At 41.4% G+C, this 23747-nt stretch overlaps 1 protein-coding gene across 1 annotated transcript in view; it reads right to left on the reverse strand.

The window, feature by feature from the left end:
- Positions 1–23747, reverse strand: part of ABCC4 (ATP binding cassette subfamily C member 4 (PEL blood group)) — a 400044-nt gene that overhangs the window by 206815 nt on the left and 169482 nt on the right. Inside the window, exons 14-17 of the mRNA XM_089680483.1 lie at positions 15216–15312; positions 12696–12908; positions 11683–11823; positions 4982–5019 (exon numbers count right to left, since the gene is read on the reverse strand). Of these exons, the coding sequence (XP_089536609.1) occupies positions 4982–5019; positions 11683–11823; positions 12696–12908; positions 15216–15312 (489 nt within the window). The remainder of the gene's footprint in view (positions 1–4981; positions 5020–11682; positions 11824–12695; positions 12909–15215; positions 15313–23747) is intronic.

Genomic DNA, 23747 nt, shown 5'->3' on the forward strand with positions numbered 1-23747 from the left:
GAGACCTCCTGGTCCTTTACCCCGACTGGGTGTCCAAGGAGTCGTGGAACTTGTCCCACTTGGACAAGATTTTCCTCTGAAGTGTCCTTGTATGGAACGGAGCCTACAGAACTGCATCAAAGGCAGAAACCATCATTCCCAGGACAGCAATAAGAGAACTGCCAATTGAATCTGTAGATTGTCCAGAGGAAGGAAAATCTTGGCCAAGGCCATGTTGAGAGTCAGTCCCAGATACTCCAGCTTCCTGGTTGGGTTCAGAGTGGATTTCTGGACGTTCAGGATCCACCCAAACTCTTGCAAGGTGCTGATCATGATCGCCACATCGTCCCTCAAGGCCGAGTGAGACTCCACGGTCAGTAGAAGGCCTTCCAGATAACTAATCACAGCAATCCCCTGTTGTCTGAGCAAGTCCAGGACCAGAGCCAGCACCTTGGTGAAAACCCATGGAGTGGAGGCGAGACCAAAGGGCAATGCCACAAACTGATAATGCTTTTCTCCCAGTGCAAAGCAAAGGAAACGCTGGTATCCAGTAGAGATTGGAATGTGTAGGTAGGCATCACTGATGTTGATAAATGCCACAAAATCTCTCTGATAAAGGGAGGCCACCACAGACCGAATGGACTTCATCTTGAACTTCTGCACACGCACAAAATAGTTCAGGGTATTGAGATCCAGGACTGGACGAAACTGTCCTTCTTTCTTCGGAACCGTAAACAGGTTGGAGTATAGCCCCCCAAAACCATTCTGAAGCCGGGACTGGAACAACCTCTCTGGAGGGCAAGGCTGGAATTCTACTTTGTATCCAGACAGAATCAGCTCCTGGACCCAATTGTTGGCAATCAGGGAGATCCACATTCCTGCAAAGCAACGAAGATGACTCCCAACCCTGGACACGGGTGGGGGCAGACCTTCATGCTGGGAAGAACTTATCCGCCGGCTTGACTGGCTTGGAAGTCCAGGGTCACGTGGTACCCCTGTAGGGGACCTTGAATGGCTTGGAACCCTTATCAGCGCATCTGGGGAGGGGGCAAAAAAGCTTCTTGCATGCAGAAAAAGAAGGACCGTGCTTGTCACATGGTTCTTTCCCTGTCAGGACTGCGTAAGAAAAGTACTCTTCACCCTCGTAAGATTTTTTATGATGGAGGGTGGGCCCGAAGAAGTGATCACCCTGGAAGGGCAAATCTGTGAGAGCCTTCTTTGATGTTTGGTCTGTAGACCAACATTCGAGCCACAGTACACGCCAAAGCACCACAGCTGAAACAAAAAGCTTGAAAAGCAAAGGGGCCACATCAAGGGATGCGTCACTCACAAACTTAAGACCCTGGACCAGTTGGTCCGCCAATTCTACATAAGCTGGGGGAACTTCCTCCCCCCCAGGCAATGCCGAAGGAGTTTGGCCAATTCATTGAGGGTCTGGGACACCAGGGCAGTGGCCAAAACCAGTCAAAGAGCCAAGCCAGCAATAGTTAACATCATTCGGGCACCCGATTCTGCCTTCCTGTAGGCCGGATCCTTAAAGGATGGAGACTCCCACACCAGTATCATGGTTGCTTTATTCAACCTTGAAATAGAAGGATCCATGACAGACGGCGCAGTCCACTTCTTCAGAAGGGATTGATCGGAGGGATAATGCACGGTAATCTGTTGAGGGACCAAAAAGGAACCTTCCCAATCCTTGTAAACAAACATGTCAAAATAAGGGGGATAAGGGAACACCTTCGCCGCATGCTGTGGCTTGTGCGTGCCAAAGAGGACAGACATCTCTGCGATCTCCCCAGAAGCATCCTCCATCTTTAAGGTTTCTCTCACAGAGATAATAAGTGCATCCACCAGCACCTTTTCATGGGTAACTGCAGAAGCAGAGGACTCATCCTCACTGTCGGAAGGGCTGGGGATCTCATCTGGCCGCTGGACTGTATGACTAAGCTGCTAGAGAAGGAAAGCCAGACCCCAAGAAAATGGCCACCATAGCCCCCCCCCCCCCCCCCCGGAGCCCAGGCACTAGCAAGGTCCAATTCATTAGAACAGGCTGCTGCAGAGCTACAAGAAAATGGCTGCCACTCATGGCAGCAAGGTCTTTGGTAAGATGGCTGCCGGGAAAAAGACACAATAAGCCCACCAAACTAGCCACAGGACCATGCAGCAGCATCACATGGCACCCACTACCCACACAGGCAAGCAAAACAACTTGTCAGAGCTGGAGGACAGCCTGGTACACAACCTCAAGGTAACTGCTAGCACCCAGAAGGTGGCCCAAAACAAGATAGGGCGTGGAGGGGGGCCCAGGAGCAAATCTGGCAATACAAGGGGTCTGGCAGGGAGGAGGGGACCCCGCAGGGCCGACTATCCCAGGGAGCACCCGTGCCCCATACTGCACTCAGAAGGGAGGGGGGGAATGTTACTTACCAATCCAGGGAGGCTGCAGGTATGCTACAGAGACAGACCCACCTCTCAACTGAAGTGGGGGGGCTGTCAGCCAAGGTAGTGCTGTGACATGGACGTCCAAAGCCCGGTCACATGCACCCCTGCTAGACGTTTAACTTGACAGACGCCCCAGTCCAGGGTGGGGCACGTCACTGCCCACCCAGCGCTTGGCTAGGATCTACACACGCTCGCTGGTAGAGCTGGGGTAACCACTGGATCTATATTATACAGCCCGGCTGTTGATTGAAGATCTCCACAGGAAAAACCCCAGGAAAATGAAGAAAAAAAAAATACAAAATCCTACTGAACATAAGGTCCTATCAGGGAGCAAGGTCACTACTCCTGAACACTAGGTAGAAAAACTGGATGGCCTATGCAGAGATGGGGTTTATATCAGCCAGGATTTAGGCGGTGCCGAGATTTTTTTCTCCCTAGTGTCCTATTGCTGTAGGTGGCAATATAACCTTATGGTCGAGAATGGAAGACGCTGTGTCCATCAGTGAACCAAAGAGAAATAATTATTTGATCTCCTGCAGATTTTGTAAATTTGCCCACTTACAAAGAAATGAAGGATCTATAATTTATAACATAGGTGTATTTTAAATTATAGCGACAAAATATTAACAAACATCTTTTTTATAGGATTAAGGTTTGCAGACTAGCTAGGCCACTCCATGACCTTAATGTGCTTCTTCTTGAGCCACTCTTTTGCTGCCTTGGCGGTATGTGTTGGATCATTGTCATGCTGAAAGACACATCCACGACTCGTCTTCATTGGTCTGGGAAGAAGGTTCTCCTCCAAGATTTTACAATACATGGCCCCATCCATTGGCCCCTCAATGCGTCAAAGTCGGTCTGTACTTTTAGCAGAGAAACAGCCCCAAAGAATAATGTTTCCACCTCCATGCTTGACTGTAGGGATGGTGTTCTTAGAGTCATAGTCAGCATTTTTCTTCCTCCTAACACAGCGAGTCGAGTTAATGCCAAAGAGCTCAATTTTGGTCTCATCTGACCACAGCACTTTCTCCCAATCCTTCAGATGTTCATTGGCATACTTCAGACAGGCCTGTACATGTATATTCTTGAGGGGAAGGACCTTGCAGGTACTGCAGGATTTTAATCCATGACAGCGTATTGTGTTACCAATGGTTTGTTTGGTGACTGTGGTCCCAACTGCCGTGAGATCATTCACAAGCTCCTCTTATGTAGTTCTGGGCTGTTCTCTCACTTTTCTCATGATCATGCTTACCCCATGAGGCAAAATCTTGACTGAGGGTGATTGATGGTTATTTTGTATTTTTTCCATTTGCGAATAATCGCTCCAACAGTTTTATCCTTCTCACCAAGCTTCTTGCTGATGGTCTTGTAGCCCATTCCACCCTTGTGCTGGTCTACAATCTTGTCCCTGATGTCCTTTTACAGCTCTTTGGTTTTGCCCATTGTGGTGAGGTTTGAATGGAAGAAAGAGATTCTGTGGACAGGTGTCTTTTATACACAAAATGAGTTATCACTTGGAGCACCTTCTTAAATTGACAGAACTAACCTGTGTACCACATGTGCACATAACCAGTCTGTGGGAGCCAGAATTATTGTTGGTTGTTAGGGGATCAAATACTTATTTTACTCACTGAACTGCAACTCAATTTATAACATTTGTATCGTGTTTTCTTTCTGGATTTTTAGTTGATATTCTGTTTCTATCATTTAAAATATGCCTATGATTAAAATTATAGACCCTTCATTTCCCTTACAAAATCTGCAGGAGATCAAATAATTATTTTTATCACTGTATGAATGTGGTCTAACACAAAATCGTATTCTTACTTAAAAATATTCACAGAAAAAGTGTGATACAAATGTATGTAGCAAAAATAGGGAGAATATTGACAATTTCAGGCAGCAACAAAGGGATGAAGACAGTAGTGGGGGGTGGAGACAGAATACATTCATACTTATAATGTAAAAGAGTATCATTTTCACAGAATATACAAATGAGGAAGACACAAAATGTAATAAGAAAACTATATAACTAGAACACAAAACAAAAATGATTGCAAATTTAAGTTCTGCATGAGGATAAGTCGACCAAAAACCAAAATTTCAATATTTGGTAGACGCTAGGTAGTGAAACCCTCCAACAGTTTCTTATATCACTAAGGGGTAGATATTTGTACTTGTGTTCCAGGGTCTATAAACATGATGTACCCAATGTGCAACGCTTCAGAATAAGAAGCCAGGGGATGTTTTAAAATATTTTTCTTTATCTGGTTTATAATTAAGTCTGTACTTGCTGTAGTTTTCCTCTATAGAAATGCAAGGGCTGCTTCTTGTTTAGCAGTGTTGCACAACAGTTGTACTTTGCAGTTCTTTCTGCTTTACCATTATTTCCTGTTGTGGTGGCACCATGTGTATAAGAGGTGCATAGGACAAGAAGTGAGAGGAAATCTTTACTACTCGAATACCCACTTAACAACTAAAATAAAAACAGATTTGGATTTTAGTCCACCACAATACTTTTGATCAAAGTGTTTAGGTGTTTAGTTTTTAGAAATCTTACCAATAGGAAAGCCACCAGTCTTGCAAAACATAGGCCACCTGTGTGAGCACAATAAATTAAGTTAGATACAAAACTATACGTTTTTCAGAAAAAAAAAAATGTCTCAGTCATGCTACTGGTCAACTGATAGTAGCACAGACTACTAACCCAAAATTATATATATATACAGTCATGGCCGAAATTGTTGGCACCCTTGATATTTTTCCTGAAAATCAAGTATTTCACACAAAAAAGGTATTGCATTAACACATGTTTTGCTATACACATGTTTATTCCCTTTGTATGTATTGGAACAAATATAAAACAGAGGCAGAAAAGCAAATATGACATAATGTCACACAAAACCCCAAAAATGGGCTGGACAAAAGTATTGGCACCCTTAACTTAATATTTGGTTGCACACCCTTTGGAAAACATAACTGAAATCAGTCGCTTCCTATAACCATCAATAAGCTTCTGACACCTCTCACCCGGAATTTTGGACCACTCTTCCTTTGCAAACAGCTCCAGGTCTCTCTTATTGGAAGGACACCTTTTCCCAACAGCAATTTTAAGATCTCTCCACAGGTGTTCAATGGGATTTAGATCTGGGCTCATTGCTGGCCACTTCAGAACTCTCCAGCGCTTCTTTGCCATCCATTTCTGAGTGCTTTTTGACGTATGTTTGGGGTCATTGTCCTGCTGGAAGACCCAGGATCTTGGACGCAAACCCAGCTTTCTGACACTGGGCCCTACAGTGCGACCCAAAATCCTTTGGTAATCCTCAGATTTCATGATGCCTTGCACACAGTCAAGGCACCCAGTGCCAGAGGCAGCAAAACAACCCCAAAACATCATTGAACCTCCACCATATTTTACCGTAGGTACTGTGTTTTGTTCTTTGTAGGCCTCATTCCGTTTTCGGTAAACAGTAGAATGATGTGCTTTACCGAAAAGCTCTATCTTGGTCTCATCTGTCCACAAGACGTTTTCCCAGAAGGCTTTTGGCTTACTCAAGTACATTTTGGCAAACTGTAGTCTTGCTTTTTTATGTCTCTGTGTCAGCAGTGGGGTCCTCCTGGGTCTCCTGCCATAGCGTTTCATTTCATTTAAATGTCGACGGATAGTTCGCGCTGACACTGATGCTCCCTGAGCCTGCAGGACAGCTTGAATGTCTTTGGAACATGTTTGGGGCTGCTTATCCACCATCCGGACTATTCTGCGTTGCAATCTTTCATCAATTTTCCTCATCCGTCCACGACCAGGGAGATTAGCTACAGTGCCATGGGTTGCAAACTTCTTGATAATGTTGCGCACTGTGGACAAAGGCAAATCTAGTTCTCTGGAGATGGACTTGTAACCTTGAGATTGTTGATATTTTGCCACAATTTTGGTTCTCAGGTCCTCAGACAGTTCTCGTCTCCTCTTTCTGTTGTCCATGCTTAGTGTGGCACAGACAGACACACAATGCAAAGGTTAAGTGAACGTCTCTCCTTTTTATCTGCTTTCAGGTGTGATTTCTATATTGCCCACACCTGTTACTTGCCCCAGGTGAGTTTACAGGAGCATCACATGCTTGTAACATTCTTATTTATCCGCAGTTGTGAAAGGGTGCCAATACTTTTGTCCAGCCCATTTTTGGAGGTTTGTGTGACATTATGTCGAATTTGCTTTCTTTCCTCCCTTTTTTTGTTTTGTCCCAATACACACAAAGGGAATAAACATGTGTATAGCAAAACATGTGTTAATGCAATACGTTTCGTGAGAAATACATGATTTCCTGGAGAAATATCAAGGGTGCCAACAATTTCGGCCATGACTGTATATATATACACATATATACAGTGGGGCAAAAAAGTATTTAGTCAGCCACCAATTGTGCAGTTCTCCCACTTAAAAAGATGAGAGAGGCCTGTAATTGGCATCATAGGTAGACCTCAACTATGAGAGACAAAATGAGAAAACAAATCCAGACAATCACATTGGCTGATTTGGAAAGAATTTATTTGCAAATTATGGTGGAAAATAAGTATTTGGTCACCTACAAACAAGCAAGATTTCTGGCTCTCACAGACCTGTACCTTCTTCTTTAAGAGGCTCCTCTTTCCTGCACTCATTACCTGTATCAATGGCACCTGTTTGAACTTGTTATCAGTATAAAAGACACCTGTCCACAACCTAAAACAGTCACACTCCAAACTCCACTATGGTGAAGACCACAGAGCTGTCGGACACCAGAAACAAAATTGTAGACCTGCACCAGGCTGGGAAGACTGAATCTGCAATAGGCAAACAGCTTGGTGTGAACAAATCAAATGTGGAGCAATAATTAGAAAATGTAAGACATACAAGACCACCGATAATCTCCCTCGATCTGGGGCTCCACGCAAGATCTCACCCCGTGGGGTCAAAATGATCACAAGAACGGTGAGCAAAACTCCCAGGACCACACGGGGGGACCTAGTGAATGACCTGCAGAGAGCTGGGACCAACGTAACAAAGGCTACCATCAGTAACACACTACGCCACCAGGGACTCAGATCCTGTAGTGCCAGACGTGTCCCCCTGCTTAAGCCAGTACATGTCCGGGCACGTCTGAAGTTTGCTAGAGAGCATTTGGATGATCCAGAAGAGAATTGGGAGAATGTCATATGGTCAGATGAAACCAAAATAGAACTGTTTGGTAGAAACACAACTCGTCGTGTTTGGAGGAGAGAGAATGCTGAGTTGCATCCAAAGAACACCATACCTACTGTGAAGCATGGGGGTGGCAACATCATGCTTTGGGGCTGTTTCTCCGCAAAGGGACCAGGACGACTGATCCATGTACAGGACAGAATGATTGGGGCCATGTATCATGAGATTTTGAGTGCAAACCTCCTTCCATCAGCAAGGGCATTGAAGATGAAACGTGGCTGGGTCTTCCAACATGACAATGATCCCAAACATACCACCCGGGCAACGAAGGAGTGGCTTCGTAAGAAGCATTTCAAGGTCCTGGAGTGGCCTAGCCAGTCTCCAGATCTCAACCCCATAGAAAACCTTTTGGAGGGAGTTGAAAGTCCGTGTTGCCCAGCGACAGCCCCAAAACATCACTTCTCTAGAGGAGATCTGCATGGAGGAATGGGCCAACATACCAGCAACAGTGTGCCAACCTTGTGAAGACTTACAGGAAACGTTTGACCTCTGTCATTGCCAACAAAGGATATATAACAAAGTATTGAGATGAACTTTTGATATTAACCAAATACTTATTTTCCACCATAATTTGCAAATAAATTCTTTCCAAATCAGCCAATGTGATTGTCTGGATTTTTTTTCTCATTTTGTCTCTCATAGTTGAGGTCTACCTATGATGCCAATTACAGGCCTCTCTCATCTTTTTAAGTGGGAGAACTTGCACAATTTGTGGCTGACTAAATACTTTTTTGCCCCACTGTATATATATATATATATATATATATATATATATATATATATATATATATATATACATATATATATATATATATATATATATATATATATATATATATACATATATATATATACACACACACACATACACACACTATATTGCCAAAAGTATTGGGTCACCTGCCTTTACACATGAACTTTAATGGCATTCCAGTCTTAGTCTGCAGGGTTCAATATTGCATTGGACCACACTTTGCAGCTATAACAGCTTCATCTCTTCTGGGAAGGCTGTCAACAAGGTTTAGGAGTGCGTCTAGGAGAATGTTTGACCATTCCTCCAGAGGCGCATTTGTGAAGTTAGGCACTGATGTCAGATGAGAAGGCCTGTCTCGCAGTCTCCACTCTAATTCGTCCCGAATGTGTTCTATCGGGTTATCGGGTTGAGGTTAGGACTCTCTGCAGGCCAGTCAAGTTCCTCCAACCCAAACTCACTCATCCATGTCTTTATGGACCTTGGTTTGTGCACTGGTGCGCAGTCATGTTGGAATAGGAAGGGGTCATCCCCACACACAGTATATATAATTGGATGCTTTTTTTTTCCCTTTCATTGTCTTATATTACACTAGAATAAGGGGAGGATCATAGCGTTTGATATGAAGAAATACAGAGAATTCTTCTTTCACATACTTTGATAACTTGCAGACAAGGTCAAGCATTGCAAGATTGGGTTGGGTGGATCCCCTGCAGCAAATAAAATTAATAGGAGTACATAGCACACAAGCAGTCGTAGATTAGTACTTTTAGTGGAGCAGTAACACAAGGAACAGACAGTGCCCCAAAGCCTCAACAAAGTATGACAGGCACAAACCATAAGAACAACAATGTAGGCAAAATAAGAACTTCAGTTTTAACTTTAGTATTCACAATAGAATAGTTTATTTTAATTGATTGCTCTAAATTACTTCATTTTGCAATGTTCTGTAACTTTTATACCTTGTAGAGCAGTATTTTCCCTTTTTTCCATGGCACGTGTACAGTATGTGTCTCAATCTCCTAGATTGTAAGCTCCAAGGAGCAGGGCCCTCCTATCCCTCTTGTATTGAACTGTATTGTTGCTGTATTGTCTCCCTTTATATTGTAAAGCGCTGAGCAAACTGTTGGTGCTATATAAATCCTGTATAATAATAATAATAATAACTTGACATGTTATGCATTCCCTGGTTCTACACTTTCCACAGCACAGACCCCCTAAAAAACAACAGCTATTGTGTAAGGACATGATCCCTACTGTAAATATTACACAATCTGCAAAGAGCTGACATAATCTTACTGTTTACCTAATATTGTGTAAGGAACATAATAAAGAAGAAAAAAAGGACCACATGATCACAGAAATTCTCCTCTTTGCTAGTTTAGCTAGTAAGGACTGATCTAATGAAGAAAAAAGTTTATTATGAACTCCATCGGCTATTTTGTAAGAATTTGTTTCCCACATGGGTGTACAGGCAGTCTGGGATGTGTGTGCTCTTTAAAAGGAGAGTGCAGTATCACAATTGACAATACACAATAGCAGATCAGTGGTGAAAGGAGCAATGTTGTACAGAACTAAACTCACTAACATGCTAAGTCAGAGATAAAAAAAAAGAGCATACTGTAACTGCAGAGAGGGAAAGGGAAAGAGTTTTACTGTACCAAGATAGAGATGAAAGCAGTATTTTGGAGAGAGACAGAGAGTGGAAAGTGAAGTGCTGAATAATACACAGACAAGAAGAGGAAAGAGGAGGAGAAATGGACAAAGAGCAGAGCTACTGAAGAGGAAAGGGCAATCTTCAGCAGACAGCATAGCCATGAAGGGGAAAATTCAGTATTGTACATAGAAGGCATAGCTGTGAAGAAGAATGGGTAGTATTGTAGTATTGTGCAAAGACAGAATAGCTGTGAAAGGAAACAGCAATGATGTGCAAGGCACAGTCATAAAGAGGAACGACCGGTAATGTTAAAGCCAGCACAGCTGTGAAAAGAATAAAATAGTATTGTGCAGAGGCAGCATAACTATGAAAAAGAAAAGAGCAGTATTGTGTAAAGCATACCCCTGAAGAGGAATTAGCAGTGTTGTGAAGAGAAAGGATAGTTGTGAAGAGGCAGTAGGAGAATTGGGCAGAACATAGCTTAAAGGGAAAACTGCATTACTGTGCAGAGATAGCGTAGATGTGAAGAAAAATGGGTGGTATTGCACAAAACATAACTGTGATGTGAAGGAGAAAGGGCAGTATTATAAAGAAAATATAGCTATGAAGAGGAAAGGGCAGTACTATGCACAGCCAGCATTGCTGTGAAGAGGAAAGGGCAGTACTATGCACAGCCAGCATTGCTGTAAAAAAGGAAAGGACAGTACTATGCACAGCCATCATTGCTGTGAAGAGGAAAGGGCAGTACTATGCACAGCCAGCATTGCTGTGAAGAGGAAAAGGCAGTACTATGCACAGCCAGCATTGCTGTGAAGAGGAAAAGGCAGTACTATGCACAGCCAGCATTGCTGTGAAGAGGAAAGGGCAGTACTATGCACAGCCAGCATTGCTGTGAAGAGGAAAGGTCAGTACTATGCACAGCCAGGATTGTTGTGAAGAGGGAAGGTCAGTACTAATCACAGCCAGCATTGCTGTGAAGAGGAAAGGGCAGTACTATGAAAAGCCATCATTGCTGTGAAGAGGAAAGGGCAGTACTACGCACAGCCAGCATTGCTTTAAAGAGGAAAGGGCAGTACTATGCACAGCCAGCATTGCTGTGAAGAGGAAAGGGCAGTACTATGCACAGTCAGCATTGCTGTGAAGAGGAAAGGGCAGTACTATGCACAGCCAGCATTGCTGAAAAGAGGAAAGGACAATACTATGCACAGCCAGCATTGCTGTAAAGAGGAAATGGCAGTTCTATGCACAGCCAACATTGCTGTGAAGAGGAAAAGGCAATACTATGCACAGCCAGCATTGCTGTGAAGAGGAAAGGGCAGTACTATGCACAGTCAGCATTGCTAAGAAGATGAAAGGGCAGTACTATGCACAAGCATCATTGCTGTGAAGAGATAATGGGCAGTACTATGCAGAGAGAGCATAGCAATGAAAAGGAAAGAGCACTATTGTTTAAAAAATAGCCTTGAACAGGAGAGGGAGAATGACAGCATAACTACAAAGGAAGAAAGTTGCAGAAGAGCAGAATTTAGCAGAGAAGGCTACAATATTGCACAAAACTTTAAAACAAACTTTTCACGAGAGAAACACAGAAGCTGCATTTAGTCCTGACATACGTACCTGTGCCAGAATGTTTAGCAATAAAAGAATAAAAATGATCAGATAACTGGACCCGGACAGGAAGTATTTCTTGTACACCTTAAAGCCAACAGTTCCCTCGGATCGGCTCTCCTCTGGAACTGCAGTCAGCACAGGTTCAGTCTGTTACAATGGACACAGGTACCATGAAAACATGTTGGTGGACCCTGAACAGTACACTTCAAAACCCTAAAAGTGCTCATTTTCTCAAAAATTAAATCTGACCCATTGCTATGGGCAACTTTTCTAATTGTGTTTCCCGTTTTATAACAGCCACCTATTTTGCTTGATATATATCTAATTAAAAAAAAAGCAGTATCAAGCCAAAAACCAAACATTTATTGTACTGCAGCTTACCAATTCTTAGGTGTGATGGATGCTTTCTTTTTTTTTTTAAGCTTTCTTTCTTGTATTTTCATGTGGTGATCCAGCCAGTAAGTCCATTGTTTTTCAAACGAATAAGCTCTTTTGCGGAAGTACTGTATCAGTTACAGGATGGAGACAAACCATTCAACAATGGCAGAGGTGATATCAATGATCAGTTTGTTTACGTAAAATCTTCATCCCTAAAATGTAAGCTGGAGTTCAGCTTAAATTTGTTAGTGTATTTAAATCAGCTAGTACATCTAACACTAGCCTTCCCCAGACTGATAATGCTGTTAGCCAAAAGTGCCCTGTGCTCCTTCATCTAGAGTGGGGACACTCTAATACAGGAGGCGTGTTACTGGCCAGATCACCAGGTTAAAACAAAGAGAAAAAAGCGTAAAAAACTAAGACAGATACTACATGTTACAAATTTAATGATTGGTAAGCTCCAAAATATTACATTCTTGGTTTTATACCACTTTAAATTGTTCAAGCAGAAGAGTAATATCACTTTGAAATGAACTTATTGGCTGTATACTGGCTCCCCTCACACAGCTAATACTGAGCAAAGATAACAAGTACACTTTGATGACAATGTTTTTCCTACACATTAAGCTTCCTGAACTTACCGGCAAAGTGTCTGCTGTGCCTTCTTTCTGTGACTGTACAGAAGACTCTTGCGACCACACTGAAGACTGAGAGAAAGTGCGGATTCTGGACGACTTTACCAGCGGCCCCTCAGGATTCTGTGACTGCTCTTCTTCCTCACTTTTCAGGAGGGATGCAAAATCGACACCTGACTGCAGCAGCTCCGCAAATGTTCCTTTTCCTACCATCTTGCCCTTGAATATCATAGAGATTTTTCACATTTTACTAACTTGTTATAAAAAAGTGAAATTTATGTACAAAAGAAACATTAGAAGATTTTGTCTACACTGGCGCAAGGGACACAGGAACACAGATAAATAATGGCTGTGATTATCAACCTGCGCCCTCACCACCTGGCTACCCCGCAAGAGGAATCCCTGTAGTTGCTACACCCTTGATCTTCTCAATTTGCATATGTAGCAGTCCAAGCCTTCCTTGTGCACTTTCCCTCTCTGAGCCCAGTACAACCACATTTACACAATGTCATAGTAGGTTGCAGGCATTTTTTAACAGGTCTGAAAGTGAATACTTCACCACCTCCATTTTTAAAGTATCACATATACATATATACTAGCAACTGATAAGTCCCTGTTGGCAAAAACAGAAATGCCCATGGATCATTGTTCTTATTCAGCAAACGTCTTGTGATGCCTTATAAAACCAATTGGTCATTCACTTACATACAGTTGTGTTCAAAATAGTAGCAGTCAAACATCACTAACCTGATCAATCACCGTTTTTGGTAGAAATGCTATTTCTACATGGCAAATAATTTACTAGCAGGTGTAGTAGAGTAATAGAAATCCAACAGACCCAATAGTCATGACATGCATGCTGCTGATTTTGTGTAATTGAATCACTAATTGAAGGGGGCATGTTCAAAATAATAGCAGTGTGGAGTTCTATTAGTGAGGTCATTCATTCTTTGAAAAACAGGTGGCAATTATTGCCCTTATTTAAGGAAGGAAGGCAGAAAAATGTTGTACATGCTGGTTACAGTGCATTTCTCTCTGAAATTCTGAGGAAAATGGCTCATTCCAGACATTGTTCAGAAGAACAGCGTACCTTGATTAAAACGTTGATTGGAGAGGGGAAAACATATAAAGAAGTGCAGAAAATGATAGGCTGTTCAGCTAAAATGATCGCAAATGCTTTAAAATGGCAACCAAAACCTGAAAGACGTGGAAGAAAGCGAAAAACTACCATTCAAATGGATAGAAGAATAGCCAAAATGGCAAGGAGTCAGCCAACAATCATCTCCAGGAAGATCAAAGAAGGTCTAAAGTTACCTGTGAGTACTGTTACAATTAGAAGACGCCTATGTGAAGCCAAGCTATCTGCAAGAAGCCCCCGCAAAGTCCCACTGTTGAAAAAAAGACGTGCTGAAGAGGTTACAATTTGCCAAAGAGCACATTGACTTGCCTAAAGAGAAATGGCGCAACATTTTGTGGACTGATGAAAGTAAGATTGTGCTTTTTGGGTCTAGTGGCCAGAGACAGTTTGTCAGACGACCCCCAAACACTGAATTCAAGCCACAGTACACTGTGAATACAGTGAAGCATGGTTGCGCAAGCATCATGATATGGGGATGTTTCTCATACTACGGGGTTGGGCCTATTTATCGCATACCAGGGATCTTGGATCAGTTTGAATACATCAGAATACTTGAAGAGGTCATGCTGCCTTATGCTGAAGAGGAAATGCCCTTGAAATGGGTGTTCCAACAAGACAACAACCCCAAACACACCAGTAAACGTGGAACATCTTGGTTCCAGACCAACAAGATTGACGTTATGGAGTGGCCAGCCCAAACCCCGGATCTTAATCCAATAGAAAACTTGTGGGGTGACATCAAAAATGCAGTTTCTGAGGCAAAACCAAGAAATAGAGAAGAACTGTGGAATGCAGTCCAATCATCCTGGGCTGGAATACCTGTTCACAGGTGCCAGAAGTTGGTTGACTCCATACAACACAGATGTACAGCAGTTCTCAGAAACAGTGCTTATACAACTAAATATTAATTAAGTGATTCAAAGGAAAGCAAAATCTTCAAACATTTTTCAGTTTATATAGTGAATGTTTGAGTTTGTAAAGAATAATACAAACACTGCTATTTTTTTCAACAGTCTAATATTCACTTTTCCTAAATTTGTTTAGAGGAACAACACAAATTTGATATATTTTTCTTCATGTTTTGATTTGGAATAGAATGTGTAGTGTTCCCAATGCATTTGTGTGTATGGAAATAAAAGCTATTACAAGGATTTTGAGCTTTATTCACTTTTTTCAACACACTGCTATTATTTTGAACACAACTGTACCTGGTATTTCCCCTGATGAACTTTATCCTTTTGGAGGAACGTTTAGGAAACCCTGTCTAGAGGCTGCCTACTTTAATTTTTTTATTCAAAATATATTTAGCTCTTCTGTTTGCTGCATTTGAACCCAGTGAAATTCATGTACAATGTCAGTTACAAAAGCATAATAGAATAAAAGCATACCTCTTTCAGAATGAGAATTTGTTTGGCGGCACTTAAGTATTGAAGCTGATGGGTCACCAAGATGCAGAGCTTCTTACGCAGAGCCTGGCAGATGCACCTTCCAAGAATGAGACAACAATTAAAAATGGCTAATAAAATACAGAGAAAATTCCAATCAGGCAAAAGCCCAAACTTTCAGCTAAGTCAAACTAAAAGAACTTCCAGTATATACAAAGAAAATAATTACCATTCTTTGTTCCTGAAGATTATCATTCATGAATATCACAACTTGGACAAACATTAAACTCATACTACTATAAAAATTCCAACTAATTACAAACTAAATCCAAACTCTGCTATACTTCTATGAGGGACCCAATTTTCTGCTAATACAGCAATTTGGTGCAATGGACCGAGCAGCTGGATTTTACAATAATTCTTTCACTATGTGCCAGTACAAAAAAATTAAATACAAAATCTAAAGTGATATTAAAGAATTTTTAAGCACTTTCAGCAGCTGATTTAATCACCTGTTGAGTATGCAGATTCTTCATCTTTCAATTTTTGCCTGTGTTCCAGTTTAAGATGATGCCATGATCATCGCCCCAGGATTCCTGTTTCAGTCTGGCTCCTTTATCTTGCAGAGTCCTATGGGGTCACCTTGGCATGCAGGAACTAGAATTGTGTCTATCTACACTGTGTGCATCAACAGACAGTAGAAACAAACAATAATATAGCCTAGTATAACAAGGTACTTCCCAGCTCCTCCATCCTCCTCCTCCATCCCTTTTCCAAGGAAACAGACTGACTAGAGGCTGCACTATCCCCTGTTAACTTTCCTGTGAAGACCAGGAAGGAAGCAACATTCAAAGTTGTACACTGCAAGTACAGGGGTAAGAGTTTTAACTAATAGTTTACTGGGGAATGTTTATTTTATTGTGCTTATAAATGCTTGTTATAAATCATGAGTGTTCAATACTACTTTACCTGTTTTGAAAACCACAAGAAAAATTCATAAAATCTTGTGTTAAGTAAAGAGGAACACCACTTTAATATACAGTTAGAATGCACATCAATATACAGTCTCCAGCACATCAATGTAATACATGCACATATCCCCACGGTTTGTCTCTTCAACAGCACAGCAAGTACAGAAAAAAACCTATGAATTTTGCCAGAAATGAACTTGGCTTCAAATGTGCTATTTTAGCTGACAGTGCCATTTTAGCTTAGTGACTCTGCAGCACTGAATTCTTGAGCAGTGTCGTCAGCGCTGACCAGTTTTCTTTTGCTTGACTACAGAACAACTTCCCCTCTCCTACTTTTCATAGCATAAGGGGGAGAATTCCTGCAGTCCAAGAGAAGAGAACCAGGCAGGGCTAATAAAACAGCTTGGGATTTCAGTGCAGCAGAAGTAGTGTAGTCAGTGCACAGAAGAAAGTAAGCACTTTCTGGATTTCTGGCAGATTCAACAGGTATTTTTCCGTTTTTTTTTTCTCTTCTTCTTTTATTGTGCTTATACACTTCAGTCAGGGAATTCATGTTTCAGGCTGTACTGTCCGTAAGTGCCCTTTCACACCAGCGGGCATGCATTAATGCACTGTTGTTGTGCTGCACAACCCACTGCAGTGCTTTTTTTTAACTTTATAAAACTTTACAGTTCATTTAACTCGTATAAACTCTATATGCAGTAGTGTGTTGTGATGTGTTATAGCTTGTTGTAAAATGCGTGTTCTATTTTATCAACACACATTAAAGTGACTGTAAAGGCTGAAAGCTCCCCCACAGCTTCCCCCCCCCCCCCCAACACCCCCCTGGGCCCCCTCTTGATCTAGCAATGTGCATGGGAGCCTCAGCTGTCCTGGGTCTGCCTTTCCTAATTGGTTGAGACAGCAGCAGGAGCCAATAGCGCCATTGCTCTCAATCACATCCAGTGAGCCAATGAGGAGAGAGCAGGGACAAGGCTAAGCCACAGCTCTATGTGTCGGGAGCCAGCAGGCGCTAGTGCCCCTATAGCAAGTGGCTTGCTTTTGGGGCACTGGTCAATAGGGAGTAGCTAGTAGCACCGGCGGGGGACCCAAGAAGAAGAGGATTGGGGCTGCTTTGTGTGTCAAGTATGACATGTTCGTTATTAAAAAAAAAAGCCAAAACTTTAATAACATCTTAATGCACCACATTAGTGTGAGATGAACTAATAGGTTATAAGCCAAACAGCTGGTATGAAGGAACCCAAAAACATGTGCAAAGATTGTCTATACAGAATTACACGGTTTGTCAGGTAAGATAGTAACAGTAGGTATGTTCAACACATGAATCTTTTGTTGTAGTAAAGTCTTGCTAATTTATAGATAGCATTTGAAAACTGTTTCACAAACAGTGCCATTCTAAAATGTATCAGTGTATATGTCTGTATTGGAACATGCAGATGAATCACTGTGATTTGACTATAAAATCCATGAAATAAAGGTTTGGGCTGATGTTTTACAATTATATGAAGCTTGGCAAGCATAACGCACAATCATCGTTAATAATGGAGCCTATTAATCATAGATCAAGGCCTTCTCAACAAGCATACAGTACACAATCTGAAGGACACTGAATTTCTATAGTTAATAAAAACGTCACTGGCAACTGTATTGATACAAGTCCAAGGCCAGAATCCCCCTTCACACATAGAAACCACATCAGGGCCACACACTTATTCTTTTATTAAAAACTTGTCCTTAAGAAGGACGGGTGTTTTAATTCCATTGTGCAGATGATTTAAAGCAGCGCTTCAGAAAAAATTCAGTAAGAATACACTTCTATTGTACAGCGCACAACTGAAAAAAGAAAAATGCTCTGTTTCAAGAGGACTCTTGACAGATCGGAGATAGGGAACATTTTCAATCGTCTCTCGTCTTACATTCTGATTCGATAAATAAAAAAAAAGACTGGGATAACAAGCTGCCATGCCTTAATTTAAGCGCTTTGTTTGACACATTTCATGTGCAAATTCTTACAGTATTGCTGAACTGATAAATGTTTTATGTCCCAGGGCCTCGGCAGCTAACAAATGCGATCTGTATAGTGAATATGTTTCACGGCATAATCAAGGCATTGAGCATCAGTTCACTTTGTGGGAATATGAGAGGGAGACGAATCATCAAAGTAACTCTCTGTGCATTGTCATACACTTCAGAAATCTTCTGTCTGTGTCAAGAAAACAAATGTCTGAATTTATTTAGATAACGCTGCTGTTTAGAGGAGAAAACAAAACATCAAAGACAGCAACAGAAATCGTGACCAGAGGGAAATACAAAGTTTGTGAAATAAACAGATGAGAGGATTCTAGCGCACTGCAAATAAAGAATAACATACTCAGCCAAGAAAACAATATTTGTACACACAAACACACTTATGCTGGCAATGTATCTGTAGAAACTTGCATACTAACTACTACGGATTGATGACAGTGAGAATCTTAAGTCTCGTATGCCATATATGCCTTTGTGTATACCAAAGAAAACCTGTATTAGGCTGTCATTACTGACCTCTCCTGAAAATAAAAGGTGCCTGGGGGTCATGCTGATCCAAGGGCTTCAATACTTTCTGAATCACTGACAAATAACAAGCATGTAGATCAAGCTTTCCGACTTCTCTTGACTTTACTCTTTGAAGGCTTGTTCCAGGACAGTAAACACAAAAAATACTAAAGCCAGAGGTAGATGGCTAATCAGCATTGTAAAAAAGAAGTCAGCCACGACAGCTTCTTATTCTCTCTCAGTGCAGATTAAAGTGATACTAGACCTTTTTTTTATTAGAATAAAAAGGAGGTTTATACTTACGTGCTATGTGTAAGGATATTGCACAGATCAGTGGTTTACCTCCTCCTTTTTGGTCTCCCGCTGGCACTGTTCGCTCCTTCTTCCTACGAGTGCCCCCTCAGCAAGCTGTGTGTTATGGGAGCACCTGCGGGGGCGCGACCCAAAGCCAGGCTGTGATAGTCCATAGACACACACAGAGTGGCTCGGCCGCACTCCCTGCTCCCTCCCCACAGGATTTGACAGAACAGTGGCAGCCTATGGCAGTCTGTCCTCTGAGACCAGGAAGAGAACTCCTCATCTGCATTCCTGTTACAAGCCAGTGACGAAAAAAGAACAGATGCTAGAGCAAGTGACAGCTAGGCTTTTAGCATTCTTAGAAAAAAAGGTCTGTGCCAACTCCTATATATCAATCAACACAGGTTTCCTTTAACCACTTGCCAACCTGCTCATAGTAAATATACTGTGACTGAGTGGCAAGTGCAGGCATAGCAACAAACATGTACAATGCTGGCCTTCTTCCGTGTTTAGAACGTGCATAGTGTGGGACTTGTTGTCACCCTTGTTCCGTAAAGGGTACCATTTGTACGTGGACAACTTTTATACAAGCGTGCCACTTTTCAGACATTTGTTCATTAAGAGAAATTAGCTGCTGTGGCACCATGCAACCTAATCACAGGGGCTTCACACAAGGGCTTGTTAATACCCCACTTAGAAAGAGGGAGAAAGCCTGCTTGGGGCATGAAGAACTACTTGCAGTAAACTAAAAGCACAAATGTATTCATTCTGTTTTCCATTCACCCAGATACAGCGGTCTAAATTAACATGGCATCTGGTGTAGTTGAAAAGCCTCTCTGCATCCACGACTATAATCTAAATATGGGAGGCATAGACTTCAACAGCCAGATGATGAAGCCATATTTAGTTTCCTAGAATCACACCATAGTGGACTAATATATTAGCCTAGGGAAAAGCACGACACAGTATAGGGGTCCACACAATTCTGCACAAGAAGGGTCTATAAAGATGTTAGGTAGTCAGGAAACGATCACAATTTTAGAGACCCTAACATCAAAGGTTGGAAAGGTTATTGTTGTGGAAAGTTAAGTTACAGAAAAAAGTTTAAAAAAAAGTATACAAAAAAAAAGAAAAAGGTTTTATTAGGTTAATGTGATATTGTTACTTTGTGTTATTGTAAACGGTTGTTTGCTTTGCAGGAACTCCAGTAAGCTGCAGTACTGATCGGTGTGCCTGCAGCGCTGTAGGGGGAGATTTCTTAATTCGCAATTTAAAAAAAAAAGAAAGAACGTGTCTGTCCAGCATTAGGCGCATCGGGTGGGGCTTCTATGCTCAGCATATACAGGTGAAACTCGAAAAATTAGAATATTGTGCAAAAGTTCATTTATTTCAGTAATGCAACTTAAAAGGTGAAACTAATATATGAGATAGACTCATTACATGCAAAGCAAGATAGTTCAAGCTGTGATTTGTCATAATTGTGATGATTATGGCTTACAGCTCATGAAAACCCCAAATCCACAATCTAAAAAAATTAGAATATTGTGAAAAGGTGCAATATTCTAGGCTCAAAGTCAGTGCATCAAGAGCCAACACACACAGATGGGTCCAGGACATGGGCTTCAAATGTCATATTCCTCTTGTCAAGCCGCTCCTGAAAAACAAACAAACGTAAGAAGCGTCTTACCTGGGCTAAAGAAAAACAGTGGTCCAAAGTCCTCTTTTCTGATGAGAGCAACTTTTGCATCTCATTTGGAAACCAAGGACCCAGAGTATGGAGGAAGAATGGAGAGGCACACACTTCAAGATGCTTGAAGTCCAATGTGAGGTTTCCACAGTCTGTGTTGATATGGGGAGCCATGTCATCTGCTGGTGTTGGTCCACTGTGCTTCATTAAGTCCAGGGTCAATGCAGCCCTCTACCAGGAAATATTGGAGCACTTCATGCTTCCTTCCACAGACGAGCTTTATGGGGATGCTGACTTAATTTTCCAGCAGGACTTGGCACCTACCCACACTGACAAAAGCACCAAAACCTGGTTCAATGACCGTGGGATTACTGTGCTTGATTGGCCAGCAAACTCGCCTGACCTGAACCCCATAGATAATCTATGGAGCATTGCCAAGAGAAAGATGAGAGACATGAGACCGAACAATGCAAAAGAGCTGAAGGCCGCTATTGAAGCATCCTGGTCTTCCATAACACCTCAGCAGTGCCACAGGCTGATAGCTTCCATGCCACGCTGCATTGAGGCAGTCATTGCTGCAAAAGGGGCCCAAACCAAGTACTGAGTAAGTATGCATGCTTATACTTTTCAGAGGTCCAATACTGTTCTATGTACAATCCTTGTTTTATTGATTGCATGTAATATTCTAATTTTCTGAGATTGTGGATTTGGGGTTTTCATGAGCTGTAAGCCATAATCATCACAATTATGACAAATCACAGCTTGAACTATCTTGCTTTGCACGTAATGAGTCTATCTCATATATTAGTTTCACCTTTTAAGTTGCATTACTGAAATAAATGAACTTTTGCACAATATTGTAATTTTTCGAGTTTCACCTGTACTTTTTTCACTTTTCACTAGCAGAGATTTCTTCATCCACATCACACCAAGGGTAGTTGATCCAGGGAATCCACTGAAGCAAATTGGAGAATGGTTTATTGGGGTTTTTTGCCTTCCTCTGGATCACCTGTGGGTAAAAGATACGCAAGTTGCGCTCTTTAAAAGCCCGAAGTTGGTCATTGAATTATTGGCCCCGTACGTGGCTAGGCTGCCAAAAAGTCTCATACATGTGGTATCGCAAACTCAAGACAAATAGCAGAATGTGTTTTGGGGTGTAATTCCACATATACCAATTTCCATATTATCAAGGACATGTTTTCTTGCATGATATGAAAACGAACAATTTTCACATAATCACTACAGTATTTGTCTGAAAAAATTTGTAAGACCAAGACCACTCATGCACAACAGAATACATTACAATACAAAATCACTTCCGAAGTTGTATTCTGTCGTATGAGAATGTTTTTAATTTTAGTAACGTCTTCATTTTTGATATGAGACCATATCATGACCGTAACATGATTTCATTTATTGTTAGCTGTAAACAAGCACACATAGGAAAAATAAAACCGCTCAAATTTAAGAGAGCTAACACTTAGACTGGGAGGGAATATTTGCATCAATGAACACACCACGGAAATGGGAGTTCATCAAAAAGACTGTATGTGAACACTCTGCAAAATATATTCCCATGGGCAACAAGTTTAAAAGGCTAAAAATCAAACCTACTGTATGTGGCTTACGGCCAAACTTGAAAAAGCTATAAATAATAAGAAAAGATCTTTTATTAAATATTAAAATGAAGGAAAGCTATTATCATTTAAGCATTACAAAGAATATAACAGAATATGTAAAAAGGAAATAAAAGCCGCAAAAATTGAAAACGATTGCAAAAAATAGCAGAACAAATCCGGTCCGAGCATGTAGGCTCTTTACAAAATAATGTAGAGTGGGTGACTGGGGACAAAGAGAAGGCAAATTTATTAAATACCTTCTTCAGCTCTGTGTATACAAAGGAGCATGGGGGAGTTCACAATGGGCATGGTATTGACATAGTCCCAGATGATCCACATTGGCTCAAAAGTGATATGATCCAGAAATATTTAGATAGAACAAAGGTGAATAAAGCACCTGGACAGGATGGGATACACCCACAGGTCCTATTGAGCTCTGTCATTTCAAAGCCATTATTTCTAATTTTTAAGGACTCTTTAATGACTGGCATAGTACCACTGGATTGACGTAAGGCCAATGTGGTGCCTATATTTAAAAAGGGATCATAGACCTATTAGTTTAATTTCTATAGTTGGAAAGATACTGGAGAGTTTAATAAAAGACCACATAGATGAGTTCTTGCTTGAAAATAATATTTTAAGCAACAGACAGCATGGATTCATGAAAGACAGAAGTTGTCAAACAAATCTGATTTCTTTTTATGAGGAGGTGAGCAAAACCTTGGACAGAGCAGTGGCTGTGGTATACTTGGATTTTGCAAAAGCGTTTGACACAGTTCCCCACACATGGCTAATGTGTAAGGTAAAGTCTACAGGAATGAAAAATCGGTATGTAAATGGTTAGAAAACTGGATAAAAGATCGTATTGAGAGAGTAGTGGTTAAGGATTCATACTCTGAATGGTCTAGGTTTGTCAGTGGTGTACCACAAGGTTCAGTGTTTGGACCCTTACTTTTTAATATATTTATAAACGATATAGGGTCTGAGATTAAAAATCCCATTTCAGTCTTTGCAGATGATACCAACCTTTGCAATGGAATAACGTCCTTGCAGGATGTCTCCAATTTACAAGCCGACATCAATGCACTGTTTAATTGGTCAACTACGTGGCAAATACGGTTCAATGTTGAAAAATGTAAGGTATGCACTTGGGGGACATGCATCATGCATACTATGGGGAGTACAACTGGGGGAATCAGTGGTGGAGAAGAATCTGGGAGTTTCTAAGCTGCGGTTTCCAAGGCGAGCAAAATCCTCTCTGTATTAAAAGAGGTATAGATAGACTCCAGAGAGAAAGATATCATTCTACCCCTGTAAATATCATTAGTAAGACATCATCTAGAATATGCTGTTCAGTTTTGGGCACCAATTCATAAAAAGAACATTAGGGAACTGGAGAAAGTGCAGAGAAGGGCAACCAAACTGA

This window comes from Staurois parvus, unplaced genomic scaffold (genome assembly GCF_062004578.1).
Source record: "Staurois parvus isolate SC_StPar_1 unplaced genomic scaffold, SC_StPar_1.0 ptg000243l, whole genome shotgun sequence".
NCBI lineage: Eukaryota > Metazoa > Chordata > Amphibia > Anura > Ranidae > Staurois > Staurois parvus.